This window comes from Bubalus kerabau, chromosome 1, assembly GCF_029407905.1.
Source record: "Bubalus kerabau isolate K-KA32 ecotype Philippines breed swamp buffalo chromosome 1, PCC_UOA_SB_1v2, whole genome shotgun sequence".
NCBI classification, from domain to species: domain Eukaryota; kingdom Metazoa; phylum Chordata; class Mammalia; order Artiodactyla; family Bovidae; genus Bubalus; species Bubalus kerabau.
Genome location: NC_073624.1, coordinates 173,579,904 through 173,604,398, shown reverse-complemented (window position 1 = coordinate 173,604,398; position 24,495 = coordinate 173,579,904). Strand labels below are relative to the sequence as shown.

General features: G+C 54.3%; 2 protein-coding genes across 8 annotated transcripts in view; both read left to right on the top strand.

Moving 5' to 3' along the window:
* Positions 1-5: 5 nt before the first annotated feature.
* ARMC6 (armadillo repeat containing 6) lies at positions 6-16,389 on the top strand. Of its 6 annotated transcripts, XM_055540787.1 has the most exons (10): positions 10-143; positions 1,649-1,774; positions 5,545-5,616; positions 5,707-5,876; positions 7,167-7,249; positions 10,178-10,751; positions 12,778-12,923; positions 13,899-14,030; positions 14,381-14,518; positions 15,607-16,389. In XM_055540787.1, exons 3-10 carry the CDS (start codon positions 5,552-5,554, stop codon positions 15,817-15,819), a joined length of 1,521 nt encoding a protein of 506 aa, XP_055396762.1. In that variant the 5' UTR covers positions 10-143; positions 1,649-1,774; positions 5,545-5,551; the 3' UTR covers positions 15,820-16,389. The 6 variants fall into 6 exon arrangements, with proteins under 6 accessions (XP_055396773.1, XP_055396751.1, XP_055396762.1 ...); XM_055540807.1 differs by lacking the exon at positions 5,545-5,616; XM_055540759.1 differs by having other exon boundaries at positions 5,545-5,876.
* A 3,923-nt stretch (positions 16,390-20,312) lies between these two features.
* Positions 20,313-24,495, top strand: part of SLC25A42 (solute carrier family 25 member 42) — a 44,716-nt gene continuing 40,533 nt past the window's right edge. Inside the window, exon 1 of one of the 2 annotated variants that reach the window (XM_055540671.1) lies at positions 20,313-20,597. The gene's annotated coding sequence lies outside the window, so the exon portion shown is untranslated. Of the gene's footprint in view, positions 20,598-21,668; positions 21,770-24,495 lie in introns of those variants that run through there. The other variant, XM_055540661.1, reaches the window with a different exon arrangement.

The window sequence follows — 24,495 nt, the reverse complement described above, 5'->3', positions numbered from 1 at the left end:
CGAACCGCACCCTTTCCCCACGTGCCCCCGAAGACCGGGTGAGAAGCAGCGGCCGCCGAGCCCCCCTCGCGCGAGGAGCCGGGAGTGGACGCCGCGGGCTCGGATTAGTGACGGGGACGCGCCCCGCGAGGACTTAGCTTTGGGTAAATGATAGACTTACGGAAGCCGCCCGTGGACAAAATTGCCCACTCTTCTGTCTGTCGTTTTCTTTTCATGTATTCATTTTTCACTGCTTATGTATGTACTGAGTGCCTGCTGCATGCCCGGCCGCATCCTAGGTAGTCGGGGTATTTAATAAAACCAGCCCCAGCTCTCATGCAGATTAAATTTCATTGGGGAGGAGGGTAGGGCAGTAAAAGCAAATAAATAGAAGAAACATTTCACTCCATGTTCAGATATGTTAAAATAATAAGAGAGAGTAGGAAAGCGGGGCCTGCTTTATGAAGGATGTCCCTCGGGTAGCTGGGAAGAATGAGAAAGAAGCAGGAAGGCACAGGTGAGAAGGTCTAGGTAAGGCAAGTGTTGGTAAGGAGACTGGATTTTGTTCAGAGAAGGCTGGGAAGCCACTTCAGGGTTTTAAGTAAGTGAGATGGTCTCTGCTTTCCATTCACCCTCTGGCTGCCTCGTGGAGAACAGAGGCACTGGGTACGACTGGGAGGAAGCAGGTGATGCCACCTGAACCAAGGTGGGTGTGGCAGGCGGAGGAGGATTAATCATTCAGGGCCCCTGGTTTGTCAGGGCACTGTTTTCTTGATAAGCAGAACGGTGGCTTAGAGAGGGAAGCGGGCTGTTAGTTGGGAGCCTTGGTAACTCCCTTCTCCCTAGCATACCTTTAAAAAAAAAATTATTTATTTTAATTGGAGGATACTTGCTTTACAATATTGTGATGGTTTTTACCATACATCATCAACATGAATCAGCCACAGGTATACATGTGTCCCCACATCCTGAACCCCCCTCCTTCCCCACCCCATCCCTCTGGGTTGTCCCAGAGCACTGGCTTTGGGTGCCCTGCTTCATGCATTAAACTTGCACTGTTCATCTATTTCACATATGGTAATAAACATGTTTCAATGCTGTTTTCTCAAATCATCCACCCTCGCCTTCTCCAAAAGTCTGTTCTTTACATCTGTGTCTCCTTTGCTGCCCTGCATGTAGAATCGTCATTACCATCTTTCTAAATTCCATATATATGCATTAATATTGGAGAAGGCAATGGCACCCCACTCCAGTACTCTTGCCTGGAAAATCCCATGGACGGAGGAGCCTGGTGGGCTGCAGTCCATGGGGTTGCTAAGAGTCGGACACAAGTGAGCGACTTCACTTTCACTTTTCACTTTCATGCATTGGAGAAGGAAATGGCAACCCACTCCAGTGTTCTTGCCTGGAGGATCCCAGGGACGGGGGAGCCTGATGGGCTGCCGTCTATGGGGTCGCACAGAGTTGGACACGACTGAATCGAGTTAGCAGCAGCAGCAGCATACAGTATCTATCTTTCTTTTTCTCACTTCACTCTGTATAATAGGCTCCAGATTCATCCACTTCATTAGGACTGGCTCAAATGCTTTCCTTTTTATAGCTGAGTAATATTCTATCATGTCTATGTACCACAACTTCCTTATCCATTCAACTGCTGATGGACGTCTAGGTTGCTTCCAGGTCCTGGTTGGTGTAAATAGTGCTGCAGTGAATATTGGGGCCCAGCCTGCCTTGGACGCAGCGTGAAGGCTGGCAATGCTGTTTCTCTCCTTTCCTGGCCTGCGCTGTTCCCCAGGTAACTCCCAGATGACCATTCCCAGGCACCATCTTTCTCATGAGCTCCAGCTCTGTACTTTCATCTCTGCCCCCAGCCCCACACACAGGTTGTGCTGGACCTAGGGGACCTCGAAGGACTCATAAGTGGTGGTTCCAGAGCCAGGCACTGACCTCCCTTGCCCAGGGGTCTCAGGGCTGGGCAGAGAGAGGTTCCTGAGTTGGGAAGAGCCGAGGGTACACAGGCTCTGTCTGAGTAGCCAGGGAAGGCTCCCGTGAGGAGGCAGCCTGGACAAGCAGGTGGAAGCTCTGCAGAGAAGCTAGGTGGAGGGAAAGTGTTAATGAGACAGAACAGGGTCTTGGCCGGGTTTCTTGCTGCCTCTCTGAGCTTCAGATTCGTCATCCTTAAAGTAGACACAATGACATTCCCCTTTATGATTTCTTCTGTGACCCAGTGGCCTCTCATCATTGGCCCACTTGGGTCTGAAGCCTGGCCAAGGTGGTGGAAGCAACATGTGGTGGCAGAGCCAGAAGCAGAGTCTCCCCAGTAGCACCCAGCCCCAGAGCTGGCCAGGACCCATTACCTTCACCAGAGCAGGCTCCCCACTGAGAAATTCTTGTATCTTAAAAAAAAAAAAAAAAAAAATTATTTGGCTGCATCGGGTCTTAGCTCCAGCACCAAGATCTTCACTTTGTCATGCGGGATCTTTCATTGCAGCACAGACTGTCAAGTTGGAGAAACTCTATCTTGAAACAGAAAATCCTTATTCTTTTCTTCCAGCTTTGATTTGGAAGTCCTTAGCAACCGCTGAACAGGCTCCCTGTTCTGGGAAATAAAGACGGGGAGATCTGCAAGGGAGAGAGGCAAGATGTTTAAGTCCCTAAAATCCCCTACCCCCTAAGGAACTGAGGCCGAAGTGCCTCTTAAGCAAAAGAGGAAAAGAATAACTAAGTGATGTTAATTGAGCTCTGTGCCAGGTCCTGTTCTCGGTGCTTTGTTGAAATTGGTGGGTTGGATTTTCGCTACATTCTGTGAGGCAGATTCTTTGTCCTGTGTCACACGTGAGAGTTGACCAACAGCCCCACTGCTCCCGCTTGCCCTGGAGCCTGTCCTCCCCCACCTGACCCTGAGCTTCTGCCCAAACACAGGTGGAACAGTCACATCCTGCGCTGCCTGCACAGAGACAAGTGAGGGCTTGGGTGGCTTGTCCCCCCACGGCCCACGTTCGCACACGCCCGTGCCACTGGCCCACTGCCATCTTTGCCCTCATCTCCCTATCACAGTTTCTGTGCTTTCTGTGACACATGATTCTGGAATGCACCCAGGACCTGAGAAAAACAAAAGTGTTCTAAAAGACCATATTACAGTAATCAAGATAGTCCGTTGTGAACTGTATGTTAGAAAATAGCATCATTGTCAGTGTTAGATTTCAGTTTTGCTGTGAATGTATAAGAGAGTGTCCTTTAAAAAAATTTTTTTTTAAATACTTGTTTATTTGGGTGCCTGGGGTCTTCATTGCAGCAACACGGGATCTTCGTTGCGGCTTGTGGCCTCAGTAGTTTTTTTTTTTTTTGATGCTCACTTATCCCATCTTTAGCTAGCAGGTGCCCCAGAGGGTTGGCTCCTGAGTCCTTTGACATGATGCCAGTGGTCTTTAGATGCTTCTTCGCTTTCTGGGCCCACTTGATGCTCCTGACTCCTCTGGCCTGTTTCCTGCCTAAAACTGGAATCACCTCTTACTCTAAGAGCCCTGGTTCTTCGGTGGGAAATGGTAGAGACCACAGTTGGTGTTCCGGGTGCTCACTGCTGCATGGTAGTATTACTTTCTCCAGGCATTTTCAGTTCATATTAATAGAAAATTGGTTCTTTATTTGCTTAAGAGAAAATGAATTCATGTCGTATTTCCAATTCAAATGTAGGAGTTCTGAGTTTTTACTTCTCTGATTTTGTTAAAATCTTATTTTCTTTTATGCTGATTATTCATGATATAAACATCATTACTTATTTACTATATCTATAATCATTTCCAAATAATATTACTAATGAGGTTTCCAATAACATGATTACTGAAAACTGTTGAAGATTTTCTTTTGCAGTTCTATCTTTTGAGTTGGGAAGATCTGCTGGAGAAGGGATAGGCTACCCATTCCAGTATTCTTGGGCTTCCCTTGTGGCTCAGCTGGTAAAGAATCTGCCTGCAGTGTGGAAGACCTAGGTTTGATCCCTGGTTTGGGAAGATCCCTGGCTGGGAGAAGGGAAAGGCTACCCATTTCAGTATTCTGGCCTAGAGAATTCCACAGGTCCATGGGGTTGCAAAGAGTCGGATGTGACTGAGCAACTTTCACTTTCACTTTCATCTTTAGGGTAGATCCCAGGTAGAATATGCAGTCATATCACTGTGTTTTAAAATTGCCTGAAATGATCTCACCCACATAGACATACCGTTAGGTTCATGGGTTTCATTCTGCTGTTAATTTTTAGGGGTTGCTTTTATTTTTATTTTGGCATATTCCTTTTCTTAATCACATAAATCATTTACCTGAGTTCCAAATTCAACCCTCTAAAGCAAGGTACGTTAAGAGAGAATAATCCAGCTTTTATTCCTGCTCTCACCACCCTTTTCTCTACCTCCTCTTACAGGTAACTATTTCTATTAGCTTCTAATTTACTTATTATTTATTAGTAGTAATAAAAAATAAATAAAAGTAATTTAAAAGTCTAAAAAGTAATAAGTAATAGGTATGATTTTGGAGAAGGCAATGGCACCCCACTCCAGTACTCGTGCCTGGAAAATCCCATGGACGGAGGAGCCTGGTGGGCTGCAGTCTATGGGGTCACTAAGAGTCGGACACGACTGAGTGACTTCACTTTCACTTTTCACTTTCATGCATTGGAGAAGGAAATGGCAACCCACTCCAGTGTTCTTGCCTGCAGAATCCCAGGGATGGCGGAGCCTGGTGGGCTGCCGTCTATGGGGTCGCACAGAGTCGGACACGACTGAAGCGACTCAGCAGCAGCAATAGGTATGATTTAATATTAGTTTTAATTATTTAACATCAGTATTAATTTCATTTATATTTTATTAGTGCCATGGTATGCTATGATAATGTTATTTCGTTATATAATTATATTAAAGTGCATAACTGTATAATAGAGTAGTGTAACGTTATATTAAACAATATAATATAATCACATAACGTACGCCCTAATATTATTATCACTCTTTAACTATTTATGCATTTGGCTGCTCCGGGTCTCAGCTGTGGAGGAACCTTTGGTCTTCACTGTGGCAAGTGGGCTTTTTAATGCTGGCATGCAAAGTCTTAGTTGCAGCACGTGGGACCTAGTTTCCTGATCAGGGATCAAAACCGGGCCCCCTGCCCTGAGAGTGCAGAGTCTTAGCCACTGGACCACCAGGGAAATTCCACAACATGTATTATTAAGATACTGTTTTAGCTTTATTTTACTACTGCTGCTTTTCACTATTGGAGCTTCCCTGGTGGCTCAGCAGTAAAACAATCAACCTGCTAATGCAGGAGATGGGGATTCGATCCCTGGGCCCAGGAGATTCCCCTGGAGAAGGAAATGGCAACCCACTCCAGTGTTCTAGCCAGGAGAATTCCATGCACAGAGGAGCCTGGCAGGCTGCAGTCCATAGGGTTGAAAAGGGTCGGACATAACTTAACAACTAAACAACAGCAGCAACTTTTTACCATAAGGGCATCCGTTATATTAACATGCCCCATTGAGATAAAATGCACTAAACTACCTGCCTTCTTCTGTACTTTCAGGCGTCCTATGGCTGTTGGGATATCACCCTTTCATGTGACTCAGGCTGTTAGGATTCTTCCAGGACAGTACAGGTTCTGGCCCCTTGGAAGGTGCTGTCTAGGTGGTGGCCAGGTTCTTGGTTGCCCTCTGACCCTCAACAAGTCTAGCGTCTACCTTTTCAGCTTGAGAGCAGCTGCTGGGTGTCCTTGGCCCCACGTGGAGGAGATAAAGATGGCCTCCAAGCGCATCACCCAGGAGACCTTTGACGCAGCTGTTCGAGAGAACATCCAGGAGTTTGAGATGGGGCCAGAGGAGGCGGTGAGAGAGGCCGTGGAGCAGTTCGAATCACAAGGTAGGGCAGTGCGACTGGGTCTCAGCGCCGGTCTAGCTCTTCGCCTGAGTCACCTTCAGTCCACGGCTCTTTTTGCTGTTGTTGTTGCCACCCCACTTGGCACGTGGGATCCAAGTTCTCTGACCGGGGATCAAACCCACGCTCCCTGCGTCTAGAGCATGGAGCCTTAACTACTGGACCACCAGGGAAGTCCCATCCATGGTGCCTAATGTGTGAAAGAGTGGTGTCCTGCCGTGAGCACATCCTTCCTGGCATGACTGCCCTGGGCACTGTCCTCTCTCTACACTGTGCCCCAGGCAGGCTAGCCACCCCCTCCCACCTCGCTGATGCCTACCCTCTACTTGCCTTGACCGCACCCTGACATCTACAGGGCTGGGTCTTTCTAGGTGGGTCTCATTTCAATGGTCGCTTCCTTGAAGAGACTTTTCTTGACCCCACTCCAAAGAAACAGGCCCACCTGCCACCCTGCCCCCACTGCACCCCAGTGTGAGTTCACGGAGGCAGAAGGGGTATTGGTCACCAGCCTCTGAAAACAGGTAGCATGCCCTAGCCAGACCATGGAGGAGAATGGTTAGGAGGGAGCTGTTTGCAGTCATGTGGGCAGGGTTGGGAGACTGTGCTGCCCACAGCAGGACCTCCCCCCTCCCACCACAGGCCATGCAAGGGATGGGGGTCACCTGAGAGGCAGAGGCAGGAACCTGGGAATGAACACCCTATCCTCCCACTCCTGCCTCTGCTCTCAGATCCAGCTTCCCATTGGCCAACCCAGTCAGACACCAGAGGGCAAGGAAGTCCAGGGATCCAACCTTCCAGGTCAGGAGCTGGCACCCTGGGCACAGAGTAGGGACTAAACACTGGACAGGGACGGGAGGGGCACCTAGAACACCTGTGTGTTCTGCACAGTGGGGGCCTCTTCTGGGTCTGCCAGCAAGGGTGGGATGCAGCCAGGGTGAAGACCCGTTGGAGCCCCCAGGGAGGAGACCACAGGTTGCACTCCCCTCTGAGCCCACCAGGCATAGTGCATCCCTCACCGCAGCACTGGCGTGCATCCTCACTGCTCCTCTGCCCCCCATTGGCTGGACAGGGCCAAGGTGCAGAGACCCCACACCCCATGTAGGCATGGCTGCTGGGCCCTGCCCAGGCAGGGAGGGGTGGGCTGGAGAGCTGTGCAGATCCCAGAAGGCCTCCAGAGTAGGGTGGTCCCAGCTGAAGGGACACCAGGTGTGACTGCTGCAGGCCCGCAGGGTTGACGACCGTCTCTTGTTTCCTGACTTCCCCGCCCTCCCACAGGGGTTGATCTGAGCAACATTGTAAAGATGACTCCAAAAGTCTCTGCGGATGGACCCCAGGATCCGATACATGACATCCTGCAGGTAGGAGAGGGCAGCCCACGTGGGCCTCACGTGTGTGATCCTGCGTCACCTCATTACTCTGTCAGGATCACCTTTTTCCGTGTTTCCAGATGGCAGGCACAGACTCAGAAGGTCCAAGCCAGCCCAGCAAGCACAGGCAAGCCTGAGTGGGCAGCTAGGGTTTCCTGAGTCAATGTCTGAGGGCCTCGTGGGGGCCCCCCATGCTCTGCCCACCCACCCACATGTGACATTGTGGGATTAGAGCTGACAGAGTGGACAGGGAACGGACAGCCCTCTAGGCCTAAGGGGTGGACAGTGTTCGTGTTTGTCCTGGTGTTGGGAGCCTTGGGGTGGAGGGCCCCCTGGAGGAACCTCTCCTGGGCCTTCCAAGCTCTGAATTTGCTCAGTAAAATGGGCAAGAATCCCAGGAAAAGAGAGTGCAATCATAGGCTGTCACTTATTGTGCATCCACTGTTTACTGGCACATTACAGCCCCTCCGCGTCACACTTAAACTGGCCTGTGTGAGGTAAGTACGTCATCCCTGGCTTTCTGATGGGTGAACAGAGACCCAGAGCCTGCCCTCACTTTACCGTGGCCCAAACAAGGAAAATACAGCTCACAGAGTTCAGTCTTTATTTCCTTAAGGTCATCCATCAAACTGGTAAGCTGTTGGTAAAACAGCAGAAAGTTCTAGTGTTTATTGAGAACCATCTGTGAATTCAGTTCTATCCCAGGCACTTGCTTTGTGCCATCTCAGTTATTAGCCCAAAGATACCTGCAACAGTGGGGTTATCATCCCCATTTAACAGATGGGAAAACTGAGATCCAAAGAGGAAAAAGTGACTCACCTAGCGGCAAAAGAAAGTAGTAATAAAAAGGGAAGCTGGAGGAGGCAGCCCTGGATGTGAACCTAAGGGAAATTATACAGTATTCGTCCTTTTGTGACTGGTTTATTTCACCTAGCTTGATGTCCTCAAGGTACATCTGTGTTGTACTACTTGTCAGAATTTCTTTTCTTTTTGTGGCTGAATAATATTCCATTTATGGAAACACCACATTTGTTTATTCACTCACTGATGGGCATTTGGGTTGCTTCTGCCTTTTGGCTGTTGTAAATAATGCTGCTGTGAACATAGGTGTACCAACATATTTTTGAGCTTCTGTTTTCAGTTTTTTGGGGTATGTGTCTAGAATTGCTGGAACTCTTGGTTTACTTTTTTGAGGAACCACTGAACTTGGTTTCCATAGCAGCTGTCCCATTTTATATTCCCACCAACAGCACACAGGGTTCCAGTTTTTGCCACATCCTTGCTAACACTTGTTATTTTCTGTTTCTTTGTTGTAACAGTAGCCACCTTCATGGGTGTGATGGTGTCTCATTGTGGTTTTGATTTGCATCTCCCTAGTGATTAGTGGGAGAAGGAAATGGCAACCCACTCCAGTATTCTTGCCTAGAAAACCCTGTGGACAGAGGAGCCTGGTGGGCTGCTGTCCATAGGGTCGCACAGAGTCGGACACGACTGAAGTGACTTAGCATGCATGCATGCTTTGGAGAAGGAAATGGCAACCCAGTCCAGTAGTTTTGCCTGGAGAATCCCAGGGACAGAGGAGCCTGGTGGGCTGCCATCTATGGGATTGCACAGAGTTGGACACGACTGAAGTGACTTAGCAGCAGCAGTGATTAGTGATGTTGAGCATCTTTTCATGTGCTTAGTGGCCATTTGTATATGTATCTTTGAAGAAACGTTTATTCAAGTCACACATTCTGGTTTTAACTAATTTCTTAATGTTCAGTTTCATCATATCATACTATGCTATGCTAAGTCACTTCAGTTGTGTCCGACTCTGTGTGACCCCATAGACGGCAGCCCACCAGGCTCCCCCGTCCCTGGGATTCTCTAGGCAAGAACACTGGAGTGGGTTGCCATTTCCTTCTCCAATGCATGAAAGTGAAAAGTGAAAGTGAAGTCTCTCAGTCGTGTCCGACTCTTAGCGACCCCATGGACTGCAGCCTACCAGGCTCCTCCATCCATGGGATTTTCCAGGCAAGAGTACTGGAGTGGGGTGCCATTGCCTTCTCCACATCATATCATACGCTTAGTTAAATCCACAAGTTTGAGCTCAGCAAGGGTTGGCTGACAGGCATTGTTGACTATCGTGGCAGTTGAGGCCAAATCTAAGCCGTTTGGGCTGATGGTCTCTGTAGACCCACTCCCCTTAGGGCTGGATGCAGATAATGCCATGAGCTCCAGGTGCATGGGTTCGTTGTGGCCTCAAGCTGAGGCAGACCCACAGTCATGGCACTGAGTGGCCACTAGACTTGTCTGCCCCGTTCAGATTGTCGTCTCTCATTATAATTTTTTCCCCCAAGGGCTTAGAGTTGCGCGTGGGTAAACCACGTGTGTACGGTCGGGTTTCACTGGGCAGTTGCTCAGTAAATACTTGTGGAGTGAAGGAGAGAGACAAGCAGGAGGCATGTGATACGAGCAGAACCGGTGGAGGTGGCTTTCACCTTCCTCAGGGAGCTGGCCGTTGGTGGGTGGGTCAGCTAGTTATGGCTGCCTAACAAACAGCCCCAAACAACGGCCGTTGTCTTGTTTCTGGTGATTTTTCTGGGTTCGCTAACCTCAGCTGGATGGTGCTGCTGGGTGGTCTCACGTGGGGACTTCATGCACTGGCGCCCAGGGCTAGAACGTTTCATGCCTGTACTTCTGTGTGTGTGGCTCCTTGTCAGGGACACTGAGGTAGTAAGGCCTCTGTCTGTCTCTCTCTGTGGCCTCTCAAGCCCCCTGAAAGCACAGGTGTGGAAGCGGCCCCAGCTGGAACTGGCCCCACAGCACTTCCACCGAGGCCCAGATCCCAGGCAGAGGGATCCCGCCGGGGCCCAGCACGGTCACTGTGACCTTCCTCGGGCTGAGCTGGCCCTGATGTTTTCCCCTGTCCCCTAGGCCCTGGATGACCTGCAGGAGTCCTTGGCCCTCTCTCGCCCCCAGGAGGTGTCCGCACACCTCACCCGCTTCTGTGAGCAGTGCAAGGAGCAGAAGGCCTGCCGCTTCCTGGCAGCCGAGAAGGGGGCCTACTCCATCCTCCTGGAGACCTGGAAGTTGGCCGCTGCGGGTGACAGGGGCCTCCTCCTCCAGGCCCTCAATGCCCTGTCTGCCCTGACTGATGGCCAGCCCGACCTCCTGGACACCCAAGGCCTGCAGCTGCTCGTGGCCACGCTGGCCCACAACGCTGAATCGGCCCACGTGACCTGCTCTGGGATCCGCTGCGTGCGCCTCGCCTGCCTGAAGCACGAGCGGAATCGGCAGAGCCTGGTGAAGGCTGGCGTGCTGCCCCTGCTGACGGGTGCCATCGCCCGGCACAGCCGCTGTGCCGACGTGGTCCGCGAGGCCTGCTGGGCCCTGCGTGTCATGACCTTTGACGACGACATCCGTGTGCCCTTTGGCCATGCCCACGACCACGCCAAGATGATCGTGCAGGAGAATGGAGGCTTAAAGGTGCTCATTGAGGCCGCCAAAGGTAGGAGCAGATGTGGCGAGGGTGAAGAGTCGGGGTTTGGGACAGCTTCAAGCATGATTGGCTCCAGGCACCAGTTGTATCTGTCAGTTCAGTCCCACCTACATGACAGCCCTAGCAGGATGCTGTCTTTACCCCTAGTTTTGACAGGAGAGTCCAAGCCAGCAATCATTGGCCTGGACCACATCCCTTGCTCATCTCTAGAACCATTTAGGGAAGCACTTGACTCTGTCCACCAACACAGACTGAGAGTGGGATGGGAGGGCTCCTTAAAGGGAAGAAGGAGGGTGCTGTTTCCCAAAGGTGGGGATGTGTTGCTGGCACTCACCGGGGCTGCTCCCAGGGGGAGGTTTGCGCTTCAGTTCATACTTGGTCACCAGTTCTCGTGCATGTCCGTGTGCCTGACTCTGAGGTGACCCCGATGAGCCAGCCACAGGAGGTCACAGCACAGACACTTGGGCGCCAGAACTCCTGCCCCCTGGGCACTGCACCCCCTGGAAAAGGCCGGACTGGGGTCTTGCGCACAGAAGGTGCTGGGAGAGTGAGTTTCCCTTTGCAGCCTGCCCTGTGGCTCTGACTCTGTTGCCAGGCCAGTGTGTGCGACTCTGGCTCTGTCTGTGGGGAAGTGGGGCCTGCCCCAGTCTCCCCTCTGCACCTCCAGAGAGGGGGAAAAACAGGGCCTGACTGGCTGCAAAGTTGAGCTGCTTTTCTGAGGGGTGGGTTACATCTTCCTTGTTTATTTACAGGGGTTCATATCAGTGAGTGGAGAAGGCAATGGCACCCCACTCCAGTACTCTTGCCTGGAAAATCCCATGAATGGAGGAGCCTGGTAGGCTGCAGTCCATGGGGTCACTAAGAGTCGGACATGACTGAGTGACTTCACTTTCACGCATTGGAGAAGGAAATGGCAACCCACTCCAGTGTTCTTGCCTGGAGAATCCCACGGACAAAGGAGCCTGGTGGGCTTCAGTCCATGGGGTCGCAAAGAGTTGGACACGACTGACTGACTAACACACACATATCAGTGAGAGTGCTCCAGACAGACAGAACCAGTAGGGGGCGTGTGTGTGTGTGTGTGTGTGTGTGTGTGTGTGTGTGTTGGCGTGCATGTATACATATATACACAGGAAGATTTATGGCAAGAAATTGGCTCATGGGGTTGTGGTGCTTTCAGACTTAAGTAGCAGGCTGAGGTTTGGGCAGGAGCCAACACTATAGGCCACTAGCAAGCTTCTTCCTCTTCAGGGAGACCTCAGTTTCCCTCTTTAGGCCCTCGGCAGATTGGACGAGGCCCACCCAGACCATCGAGGGTCATCTGCTATACTTAAAAGTCAGCTGGTCCTGGGTGTCACCACATCTCCAGAGTATCTCCACGACACACACAGGTTACAGTTCATGGAGGCACTGGGGGCTGTGGCCTGGCCAGGGGGCCATATGCACTGACCATCGCTGAGCTCTGTGTTCTTATGGCTCTTTGTGCCCACCCGCCACCCACCCCCCTACCAGCAACCCCCTAACCCTCCTCCCCACCACCATCCTCAGTCAGGCCTATCCTCCCTGGTGCCTCTGAACTTTGTCTGCAGCATCTGTGTTTCATTTTCGCCTGGGTCAACTCTATCCATATGTCCTTCTGCAGTTTCTAGGTGTCCTGTTGCACTTAGAAAGGTCATTCCCAACCCAAGATCATAAAAATAGTCTCGGATGGTTTATTATAGCACTATTATGGTTTTTCTTTTTTTAGTCGAGATCATCAGTTGTTCTGGAATTTATCTGGGGCACAGCAGAGAGGAAGGCACATTCCCGTGTCTTCCCCAACAGCCAGTAGGGGGCACCGCAGGCCTGGGCAGCCCCCAGTGGTCCTTCCTCTCCCCTGCCTTATCGTCCACCCCAACAGGCAGCCACCCAGCCAGGCAGAGGGGCCAGGCTGCCCTGGCGGAGCGGGATTTGGGATTCCTAGCAGGAGTGCTGGCTCAGAGCCAGGGCTGGTTCTCCGCTCCTCACCCTGGGGTTTCCCCTCCCCCCTCTGCAGTGTTCCCCGACAATCCCAGCATCCTGAGTGAGCTCTGCAGCACCCTGTCCCGCCTGGCTGTCCGCAACGAGTTCTGCCAGGAGGTCGTCGACCTCGGGGGCCTCAGCGTCCTGGTGGCCCTGCTGGCTGACTGCAATGACCACCAGGTGGGCGTCCACAGCTGTCTCAGGGTGTGAAGTCCCTTTGCCTGAGTTTCCCTTCTTTACTCTTGGCTGCTCTGTGTCTTCGTTGCTGTGCTCAGGCTTCCTCTAGTTGCAGCGGTGAGCGGGGTTACCCTAGCTGCAGTGCATGGGCTTCTCGTTACGGTGGCTTCTCTTGTTGCAGAGCGCAGGCTCTAGGGCACACGGCTCAGTAGCTGTGGTACACGGGTTTAGTTGTTCCTCAGCCTGTGAAACCTTTCCAGGCCAGGGATCGAACCCGTGCCCCCTGCATTGGCAGGTGAATTCTTAACCACTGGACCACCAGGGAAATCCCTCGCCTGAATTTCAGTCTGTCATTTTTCTCGATATCTGGGAAAGGATCTGGGTCTCGCAGTGAACTCGGCCCCTCTTGGCCCTGGTCAGCCAGACAGGCTTGCATCAGAACATGCTGGCCTTGTCTGCAGAGCCCAGAATCAAAGTTCGGTTTTTGCTTGTCAGGACCTGTGAGAAGGAACTAAAGCTTAGGGGGAAGACAGACCCACCCACCCTCTCTCACCGTCCTTAAGCACCTTTGTATTTTCAATCAGCAGTGAGAGAAGCAGAGTGGGTGTGGTGGGGGCAGCTGAAGGGTGTGGTGCTTGAGCAAGGCCACCTGTGCTCTGGGTGCTGACCTGAGCCACACTCCCCTCTGTGTGTCTGGGGGTGGTGATCAAAGTCATCCAAATGCCTGTCCTGGACGCAGGTGGCCAGAACCACACGGCCCACCTCCCCAAGCTTCCCCTGCCTTCTCTACACAGCGAGTGATAGATAAGCTTGCTGTTCCATGCTGCCTCCACGCCCCGGAGTTGTCCCCTGTGTGTTCAGACAGCAGACATTGAAACAGCTCCACACCCCCCTCAAGACCCCCTCCCACCATCCAGCCACCAAGCACCTGATGCCCGGGTGTTGCTGGGGGTAACCTGTGCATTGCTCTCTCTCCAGGAGCTGGTGAAGCAGGTGCTGAGTGCTCTGAGGGCCATTGCAGGCAACGATGATGTGAAAGATGCCATCGTCCGTGCCGGCGGGACCGAGTCCATTGTGGCCGCCATGACCCGGCACCTGGCCAGTCCCCAGGTACTCACCCCAGGGCGGGGGCACACAGGCGGGGCCACGCGGCTGGAATGCCAGGTCAGTACCTGTAGCACGTGATGGCCTTTCCCATCTTGGGAAGCCAGCCCAGGCCTAGGGTGAGGCCAGCAAGCCAGCGGCTGAAGGCAGGGTGAGTGAGGGCCAGGGTGGCGCAAGACTGTCACCCCTAAGAGCTTGGTTGGTGCATCCTGGTATCGTTTCCGTTACTGCTGGTCGGTACACACGTAGGCGCACAGTGGTCTGTCCCAGTGAGGTCACAGAGCACTCACTGGGGGAGCTGGTCGGGGTGGGGGGTCATCTGCCTCCTCTCAGCCGTCCCTGTGACCCCCTTGCAGGTGTGCGAGCAGAGCTGTGCAGCCCTGTGCGTCCTGGCCCTGCGCAAGCCAGCGAACAGCCGCGTCATCATGGAGGGCGGCGGGGCCCAGGCCGCGCTGCAGGCCATGAAGGCACACCCTCAGGAGGCTGGCGTCCAAGTAGGCATGGGCAACAGGCGGAGAGGACGGGAGCCTGGTGGGCAGGTGGGGCAAGAGGCCCGCCAGCAGGTCCTGGGGCGGGCAGAGCGGAGGGTGCAGGCCCTCTTTGACCTGGCCCATTACCACCGTGACCCAAGCCTCCAGGGTCTCCTTCCTTCTCGGCTCCAGTGTCCTGCATCTCCATCCCAGCCTCCAAAAATGTGCCTAACTCTGCCCGCTGTTGTTCTCTCTCCTGTTCCGTTGGTCTTCCTGCATTTGATCTTGCCTTTTCCTAACAGTCTCTTTAGAGGGATATTGGTGGGGGGGAGTTGGGTGGACCCACAGATGGGGCTCTGCTGGGATTCATGGAAGCTTCCTGGCCCCACCTTAGGCTGCTGCTTTGGAGGTCAGTCAAGCTGAAGCATAGACAGGGCCATGCACACCCTTGTCAGAAACCCACCCTCCTCCCGCTCCCACTTTTCATACCATCCTGACTCAGGGACCTCCTGGTTGGTCTGGAGACGCACCAGGCTGAGTCCCACGGGAGGCCTTGGCTCCCTCTAGGACACTGTACCCGTGGCTGGCCCATCACCTTGCCCACTCCTGACCACCCTGGCCAGGCAAGCCCTCATTTCACCTGCTTCTCCCCGGCTTTCCCGTGTTGGGGTGCTTCTTGGAACTGCTGCCCAGCAGAGGCAGAGGGCCCAGATGCTAACTGAATGAGTCAACAGTGTGCTGACTGATGGACGCTGGGCACAGCCCCGCTCTTCCCTCTGTCTCCCCGCCCTCCTCTCCTGGCCAGGCTCTTGCCAGCACTCAAGGACATTGCTCAGAGACTTTGAGTCCCACACCTGAGGAGTCAGCCCCGCCTGCCCAACACTTGGCCACTGTGAGCTTCAGTCTCCTCACCTGGGAGCTGGGGGGTCAGCCCAGCCAGGGTGCCAAGAGGCTGAAGTGGAGGCATGGGCCTCGCCTGATGAGTCAGAGCCTAGGCACCTGCTGCATGCTGCCAGTGGTTGTGTTGTGTTATGATGACCCCAAGGTCAGGGTGGACCCCACCCCCGGGCCCCACCCCCGACTCTCAGCCACTGACCTGCTCTCCCTTCCAGAAACAGGCCTGCATGCTGATCCGGAACCTGGTGGCCCGCAGCCAAGCCTTCTCACAGCCCATCCTGGACCTGGGGGCTGAGGCCCTCATCTCGAGAGCCCGAGCCACCCACCGCGACTGTGAGGACGTGGCCAAGGCTGCCCTGCGGGACCTGGGCTGCCACGTCGAGCTCCGGGAGCTGTGGACTGGCCAGAAGGGCGACCTGGCGCCGTGACCACAGACCCAGTGCGCGCTGTGACTCTGGGCGAGTCGTGTGACTCAGGAACGGCCTGGGGGCAGGCCAGCTATCCGAGTCCTGCCACTCTGCCCCCAGCTTCCTCCCCCGTCCAGAAGAGGACTTTTCTGACTGGTGCCAGGTAGAAGCCAGGGAGTGGGAAGGGAGTCGTAGTGAGGCACCCGCACAGCAGAAAGTGGCCCTTGAGGCCCGGCCCCTCTGCGCACTCGTCCACGCGGCTGCCAGCTGAGAGCATCGCTCCATCTGCCCTGTGTCACCCCACCCCCACCCCGCTGCCCTTTGCTAGGAGAAGTGCCCCCTCAGCGTTGCTTCTGGCTGGAAGTCCGTCTGAAATCTGGAAACCACACTGGCCAATCGCAAAGCAGGGCAGGGATCCTGCTTCTGTTCCTGCGAGTCCATTCTCATCACTGCTACTGCTTCTCTCACCTGTAAGTTGGATCCCAGGTGCCTTGCCGTGCCGAACAGAGGACAGGGACCAAGGCTTGATGGTCTCCAGGTGTCCCAGGCCAGCCAGTGGAGCCTGGTAATAAAAGACTGTTGGTTGAACAATGGAGGGGTCTCTTCCGTAGCACCACGGGGTGTGGGGGCTGCAACCAGCGGCCTCAAAGGACAGGGGAGAGGGGTGCGCATTTGGGGAGGTCATGGATTCACTGAGGAAAGCAAAGGGTTTTGAGAACAGCCTGGGATGTGTGATTTGCTGTCACTCAGAGGGGTGGGCTGCTGGGGTCTTCATCAGACTTGGGATCTGTGGGTGCCAACGTTGCTGTGCCTGGATGTGCACTGCCCTGGGGGCTCTGGAGCACTCAGTGTCTGGCCCCCACTCTGCTCTGTGGCTTTGAGCTAGTGACACAATCTCTCTGAGCCTTGACTTCCTCCTCCATAAAATGGGGAGAGGGGAGGGGCTAGAGCCCCCTCCAAAGGGTGGTGGTGCAGAGCTGGGCCACATGGGAAACACCCAGTCATCTCAGTTCAGCGCCCGAGTCACCCCAGGAGAATCACCCTGCGCTCTCCCCCACCGGATTGTGTCAAGGTCCTCAGTAGCTGGCTGGCTGGGGCAGCCGGCCTTCCGTCTCTGAGCACCCATTTCCCCATCCATAAGGTGGGCGTCACTGTTGCTGCCCCCATTGCCCACCCTCTGCAAGTGTCTTGGAGGTGTCACCCAGCAGCGGTGCCTGGCAGACCCCAGCTCTCCTCTTTATTCATCCGCAGGCTCATGGTGTGGTCACCTGGCAGCTCCGGGCATCCCCTGTGTTCCAGTCAGGTCAGGGCCGCCTCAGGCCCCCTGGTGGCCTCCTGGTGTCATGCCCGACAGCTCAAGCCCACAGGGCAGGAGCCCCTTATCACCCGTCTGAGTCTCCACCACCCTGCTTGTCATTCGCCTCCTCTAGGCTGAGAAAGGTCTGAATTCAGTCCTCAAAGTCAGCGCAAGCCCTTTCCCAAGAGGCTCCTGGTCCCGGTGGAAATTGGCCCGCGGGAAGAGTTGCGGGAGGAGCGTCATCCGGGTCCCACCGCCCCTCCGGATGGGGAGGGCCCTGCCAGCTCCATGGGCTGATGAGAACCTCTGCCCCAGCCCCCCAGGCCTGTCTTCACTCACTGGGGACTCAGCCCGTGGGTGGGATGATCCATACCCGCTCCAGGCTCCAGCCATGAGACCTTGGATCAGTCTTGTGTCCTTGGAGGCCCCATGAGCCTCCTGTTCCTCCATCTGTCTCATGGGCAGTGGGTATTGCTAGTCCATTTCGGGGAAGCCTGAGGTGCCAGCCTTGTAACTGCTGCCTCAGCTCTGCTCTGAGTCTTCCTGTAGCTCCCCATCGCCCTCCACATGAAACCAAACTGTCCTCCAGGCCCTACCCACCTCCCATCTGCATCTTCCCCATGTGCCCCTGTAATCACATTTCCGGTCACTCCAGCCTCCCCACCTCAGGGCCTGTGCACATGTCATGCTTTGCATGGAGCATCCTTCCCCAGCCCTCCCCATGGCTGGCTCCTTCCTGGCACCCGGTTCCAGCTCACATGTTGCCTTCTCAGAGAAGTGCCCTATTGCCCCCTTGCCCTGGTGCCCCGTGATCACGGGCTGTGTCCCTGACCTCTGCCCCCATCTGAGGTCACCTCACTTGTGTGCTTTTCTCCTTTGACTCCCCTGCTCCGGCCCACTGCCCATGAGCAGGCTCCTGTCTCCCCGCTCTGCGCCAACTTCCCATCAGTGTTTTCAGATGTTCACCCGAGTAAATGAGGAGATACCCAGGGTGCTTGTAGGGGAGGCCTCTGCCCTGGCCACCCTAGTCACCTCCCCTGGAATCCCATCCAGCTTTCCCACAGCTGCAGCCCTCTTCTAGAAGACTGGCTCCTGCCTATCAGTCCTCTCCACCTTGCCTGAGCGTGCCTTCACTGGGTGTGGGTCAGGGCCTGTTTGGACATCCCCAGGCGGGGTGGAACCCCACCTCCAACTGAAGAGCCCGCATTTCACTGAGGTCCACCAGGCCCACGTTCCAGTCTCTCCTCTGCCCCCTCAGGTGGCCCTCCGCCTCCTCATCTGGAAATGGGCTTAAGTGTGTCCCCGCACAGGGCCACAGCCCCCAGCATTGCCTGGCTGTGGGCGTCTGGCACACAGCGCTCTTCTGTCCTCCTTGACGATAGAAATGTGGGCCAAGGGGGAAACTGCTTCAAGGGAGGGGCCAGCACATTCAGTTCTTCCTCTACTGCCATGTGCTTTTAGGGGAGGGGTCCTGCCCTCTCTGAGCCTTTGGGACACTGACTAAGGCTGCCTTGAAACCAGTCAGTCCTGACTGTCATCTCTGTGGCGTCCAAGGTGTCAATGATGTGTCCCCCCACCCGCCAGGGAAGGGCTTGGGGTCCTGGGAAAGGGACAACGTTGCTCTCACTGTGAACACCTGTGAGAGGAACCCCTGGGAACCCCATTTTCCAGATGAGAAGCAGACTCGCCGGCTTTCGAGGGGCCAAGATGGGATGGGAACCTGGCTTAGCCCACCTCCATGCCCCTCCTCTGCTGCCAGTGTTGCTAACCTGACCTTGGGCAAATGGCTCTCTAGCCTTGGTTGATTAAGCCCTTGTCACCGTGCCCGGGCCTGGCTCATGGCCGTCATGTCAGACGATTCCTGGGATTCCCGAGACAGAAGGAACTGGAGATGCAGAGAGTCAGTGTCCTGCCCAGGGGAAGCCAAGCAGACAGGGGAGAGCTGGGTCCCCTGGGCACCCTGGCCAGGTACAGCCAAGGTGCCTGTGGTGGGGGGTGTCTATTGCTGATGCTGAGAGGCACTGTCTGCCATTGTTGAGAGGTGGGCCAGTACCAGCTTGCTGATGAGCAAACAGAAGCCAGAGCCCAGTGAGCACCTCCAGGGCCACTGCCTGACCCTTGCCCCAGTTGGCACTGTCCCTGGGGGTGCTGTGGGACTTTCCAGGAGCTTGCTGCCTCCCTCACAGGACCTAGCAGGTGGGCGCTGCAGCTGGGGACTTCTCCAGTACAAATACCTCCCTCTTTGCATGGCAAACCATCCCCACAGTCGGTCTATATCTACATTCCATCAGATGCTATTTACAGAGAGGGAAACAGAGACCCTGAAAAGAACAGTTTATCCAGGCAACATTCAGAAACACTTGCTGTGGCCAACATGTGGTTTGCTTCCATTCATTTTATTAATATTTCCATCAACCCTAGGAGCTAATTGAAGAAATTGAGGCAAGGGAATTTGAGGCACTTGTGGAAGGTCCTGTAGCTAGCAAGTCAAGAAAAGCAGGGGTTCAAACCCAGCCCTGGGCCCTCCCAGCAAGAAACACTTGTTGCACAAAGCTCAGTTTTCCCATCTGCAAAATGGGCATCATCACCCGCATCTGGAAGTCAGGTCATGAGATGGTGTTTGAGAAGTGTCTGGCTCAGGAAAGACCCAACACCCAGCAGGTGTTCAGCACGCAGCTCCCTCCTCTTCTCCAGAGGGCCAAATCGAGACCAGGGCCTGGAAGTTGCAGGGGAAGCAAACTACAATTGGGAGATGCCTGAGAAGAGGCTCAGGTGGGAATATGCTGGGAATATCAGGAGTCAGATGGTAGGCCCAGGCTAGTGGCTCCCACTTGTGAGCCCCACACTGCTTCTTTACAGAGGCCCTTTGAGAAGTTATGGATTACGTACTTGGCAGGGGGTTTGCACAGCCCTGAAATGTGAGCCATTTTCACAGCCTGGCTCAACCTTGTTCTCTCCCAGGCTTCCCTGGCTCTGAACTTGATCTCCACCAACCCCAGCCCACACCTAGAGGAAATAAGAGCCAGTATCTGGAACATTTGTAAACCTCTCTGCCCTGGCACTTGGTGAGTCAGAGAACGGGGTGGGCTCGGGAGAGGTGCCAATGACACAGCCTAGTATTGGACAGCAGCTGCTTCCCTATCTGCAAAGAATCCCATGACCCCACACCTCACAGAAAAGCTGGGGCTCGCAGGCCAGATGTAACCTGCAGAGGGGGGAAAGGCTTTCACTTGAAGGTCAAGCGGAGGGCTGGAATATAAGTTCTCCCAGAGGAGCAGTCCCAGAGAGGAAAGGTCAACATGTAGGAATCATTGTCCCATGAGGAATCTGAGGGCCTTACTCAAGGTTGTGTCATCTGTCAGCCAGTGGCTGGTCACTCAGGCCCCCAGTGGCTGAGCTCTCACACTGCCTTGAGAGCATTCTAAGTCGTTTCAGTCGTGTCAGACTCTGCAACCTTATGGACTATAGCCTGCCAGGCTCCTCTGCCTATGGGATTATCCAGGTAAGAATACTGGAGTGGATTCCCATGCCCTCCTCTAGGGGATCTTCCTGACCCAGGGATAGAACCCACATCTCTTATATCTCCTGCATTGGCAGGCAGGGTCTTTACCACCCCTTTTCCAAAAAGCAGGCTACTTTGAGCCTGCTGGAGTGCTGTGTGACCAGGGGCAAGGAGCTTGACCTCTCTGTGCTCTGGTTTCTGTACAATGGAGCCAATGGTCACTTTGACCTCACGGGCTTGTGGTTAGGATTCGGTTTATTCACCAAAGGCTTAGCAGGGAGGTGGCCCGGATGTCATTTGATCCCTGGAAGAGAAAGCTTAAACTCGGAGAAATCAAACATTTTCAGAAAATGATAAAGCGCGTGAGTAGGATTCCACCTATTTCCACGTCTTCGCAGTACCCTGCGCTGCAGCTGAGTGACCTCCATTGAGTCTCTGTCTTCTCTGTATCATCTGCAGCGGAATAGTGGGTCGTAAGGAATTGAATTATTCACGAGTCCTTCGGCCGTGATGGCCAAGTTCACATCCTAAGTGTGAGGTCTTGCTTCTGCACTGGGTGGCCAGAGGGTCTGACTTCGCCACAGCCTCAGGAGACCCTGCGTGGGACGCTCGAGGCCACCTCCGGTCACCGCGTTCAGGGCCAAATTCTGCACTTTGCTCCAAGTCTTGTCCGGGAGCGCGGCCGACGACCCCTACGACTGGCCGCCGGCCTTGCCAGTCTTTGCTTCTTAGCCAATCTCCGTCACCCTCCGGGCTACACCCTCAGTTCCTCTAGCGCCAGTCGCGCAAGGTTTTTCGGAGCCCCGCCCTTGACCCCCAGCCATTGGCCATCAGGGCTGCCCGTCTTCCTCCGCGGCTCCAATCTTCGCCCGCCTCCGGGCCCTCGCCTCCCAGCACCTAGCGCCCAGCTGGACCACCCGGGGGCCCCATCGTCTCTCCCAATAGTCCCGCCTCCACCCCTCAGTGATTGGCTTCAGGGGCTGCTCGTCCGCTTCATGTCCACCAATATCCGCTGCCTCCAGGGATGGTTGGCCAGCACGCAGCCAATCGGAGTACGGCTTGGACCCCTCCCGCGGCGCGCGCGGAGGGTGCACGGGGAGGGGCTGTGGCGGGCTGGAGGTGGCGGCGGCGGCGGCGGCGGCGGCAGCGGCGGTGGCGACACGTCCCAGCCGGTGAGGGGGCGCGGGGGGCGCGGGGCAGCTCAGGCGTCGAGGGGGCCCGCGCCTGTCGGGCCGACCTAGGGCGAGGCGCAGTCCTGTCATGGCCCCGGGGCGGGGGCGGACGAGGCGGGGCGTGACAGCAGCATCGCGGGGACGGGGAGAGGTTAAAGCCGACCCCCCGACCCCCACACTGCGCACCTGATGCGCTCTTGGGATCCCCACAGCCGTATCTGAGGCCCTCACCGACAGCCCACACATAACTGACAGCACAGCCCTTCTCGTTGACATCTCCCGTCAGACACCTGAGTCTGTCCACCTCGCTGACATCCCTCACCCTCCGAGGCCGTGCCACCAGGTGCCTCGCACAGTTGACTCTGCACCCCTACGCGCACCTGTCTCTCTGACCCCCCCCCCCTTATATTCCTTCCCCCTCACACAGCTGACACCGCGCCCCCAACTCGCGAACACCTCCTCCTCGCACATCGTCTGAGACCTTCCCTGACGATGCGCCCTACACCACAGGGCGTTCCTCTCCTCTTCTCGGCGCCACCACACCTGGGCCTGCACCCCCACACCGACGCCTGAGCCTGTGACCCCAAACTCACCATTCCCCACTCACGTCTCAACTTGTTCCTGTTCCCTCACTGGCTTTTATCACACCCAAGTCTGTGCCCCTCTCACTGCCCCCATCTTAAGTCATCTGGGTCAGTGCCCTCAGGTACTTCCACCTGCACAGGTACACACCTGTCTAGTGCCCTTGGCAGTCCCTTGTGACTTGACCCCCCCCCCGGTCTGTACCCACCTGTACTTTCTTCCACATGCACCTGTGTTTGTGCCCACTCTATAATCCAGGTTTTCCAACATTCACCCAAGCCTTGCTATCTCAGGATCACGGCACCTTCCACCACCACCCTCTGAGAAAAAGCCCACCCAGATGATATCTTTTCATTTATGATGGTCTGTTAAGTGATTTCCAGGCTTAGCATAATCCTATCAGCCAGACAAACTGGAATTATCTCCATTTCACCAGCAACGAACCTAAAGCGATTTGAACCGGAGTGGCATTGCCCATCTCTTCCTGAGCACTGAGCATTGCTGCTGACCCTTCTCTGTGGACCTCCCCAACTTTTGCCCATCTGTTGTGTTTATTTCTGAGGGACTGGTAGGGAGGGGACCCCCACCCTCCCTGCAGCTGTTCCTCAGGAGTCATGACTTTGGCTGGGTCCGGAAAGGCTGAACTGGAAGGGGCGGCCCCTGGTTGCTTTCTGAGCACGTGTCTCAGAGTTCAGGAGCTGCGGGGGGTGGGGGCACTGTTGCAGCTGGGCTTTAACACCTAGGGTGCCTCTGGCCCAGCTCGCAGTGTCGCCTGGTGGCGGGGATTGCCAGACTTTGGGACTCTGGCTCCAGCTCTTATAGACTGAGTCTCCTTGCTGACCCGGGAGAGCTCCTTGGGCCCTTGATGCTGATAAACCGAGAGAGTAAGGAAACACTCTTCAGAATGAGAAGGCTAATGTTTCAGCTGCTTAGAGATAAACTGCAAAACTGTAGCCTAGCTTGGTGCTGGGGATAAAGATTTTTCTGGAACTTTTTAAGTTCCCTTGAGTGTGACTTACAAGTGTGCAGTGTGGAAGGAGGCTGGTGGCTTTATTGTTAAAAAAGCAATAACGTGCCGTTTCCTGTAAGGCTTGCACAGTACTTCTTAACACCTACCCACCCCTCGCCCCCGTCTCTTCCTGGAAAGATGGTGCTGGAATGTTCTGAAGGGTCTTGTTCTAAAGCCAGTGGGGTTTTCTGTCCAAATTCAAACAGAGTCATTTAAAATGTGTGCGTGTGTGTGTATGTGTATCTGTAGATGTTGTATATATTTGGTTATACACATGCACACATTTTATATGTATGTACATGCATGTATTATATATATATATACATACGCAAAGATATGGATAAACTGACAAGGTAATTGATATACATGGTAAAAATAAATAAAATCAAGCAGTACGAAAGGAAACAAGAGGAAAAACCAGGCAGATCTCTCCATACCTGTACCCTATCCCCTTCTGGAGGGCCTCATTGTTAATAGTTTCTCCTATATAACAATGTTCCCTTCTAGAGGTGGTCTAAGGGCCCCTTTTAAACCACTGGTAAATTTGTATCAAATTGTATCAAAAGGGTGGGTGAGATATATAACCAGTTATAACCAGTTCCTTACTGATGGCTGTTTAAGTTGTCTCTCATATGTTGCTTTTTTATAAAATATTTATTTTTTATTTATTTTTGCACGGGTCTTGGTTGCAGCTGTGTGCTGTGTTAGGTGCGACATGTGGGATCTATTTCCCTGACCAGAGATCGAACCCAGGCCCCCTGCATTGGGAGCACTGGAATCTTAGTCACTGGACCACCAAGGAAGTCCCTCATATTTTGCTTTTACAAACCAAACTGCAGTGAATAGATTGAGTCTTGCATGAGCAAATTCGTAGTAAAAGTGTGTGGGGCTCCAGTCAAGCACAGACACTTCAAACCATCTCTGTCTTCATGGAGTTGAACATCCAACTGCAGCAACCTCCTAAGAGTGGCCAGGCCACAGGACACGTACATCTAAATGGTTAATGCTCCTCCGTGGAGGCCGTGCGGTCATCAGTATTCTCAGCTGTGGAGTTGGAATGCCCATTTCCTCCCCTGGCGGCCAGGGCTGTTATTGTCAAGCTGTGGTCTCGCCAATCTTTCTATCCGTCCCTCTC

What these genes read in the sequence shown, in the direction of transcription:
- ARMC6 (XM_055540776.1), top strand. Translation starts at nt 5,552, where the DNA reads ATGGCTGTTGGGATATCACCCTTTCATGTGACTCAGGCTGTTAGGATT. An exon ending in CGATACATGACATCCTGCAG is followed by an intron (nt 7,250 to 10,177) that starts GTAGGAGAGGGC and finishes CCTGTCCCCTAG; the next exon opens with GCCCTGGATGACCTGCAGGA. An exon ending in GCTCATTGAGGCCGCCAAAG is followed by an intron (nt 10,752 to 12,777) that starts GTAGGAGCAGAT and finishes CCCCCTCTGCAG; the next exon opens with TGTTCCCCGACAATCCCAGC.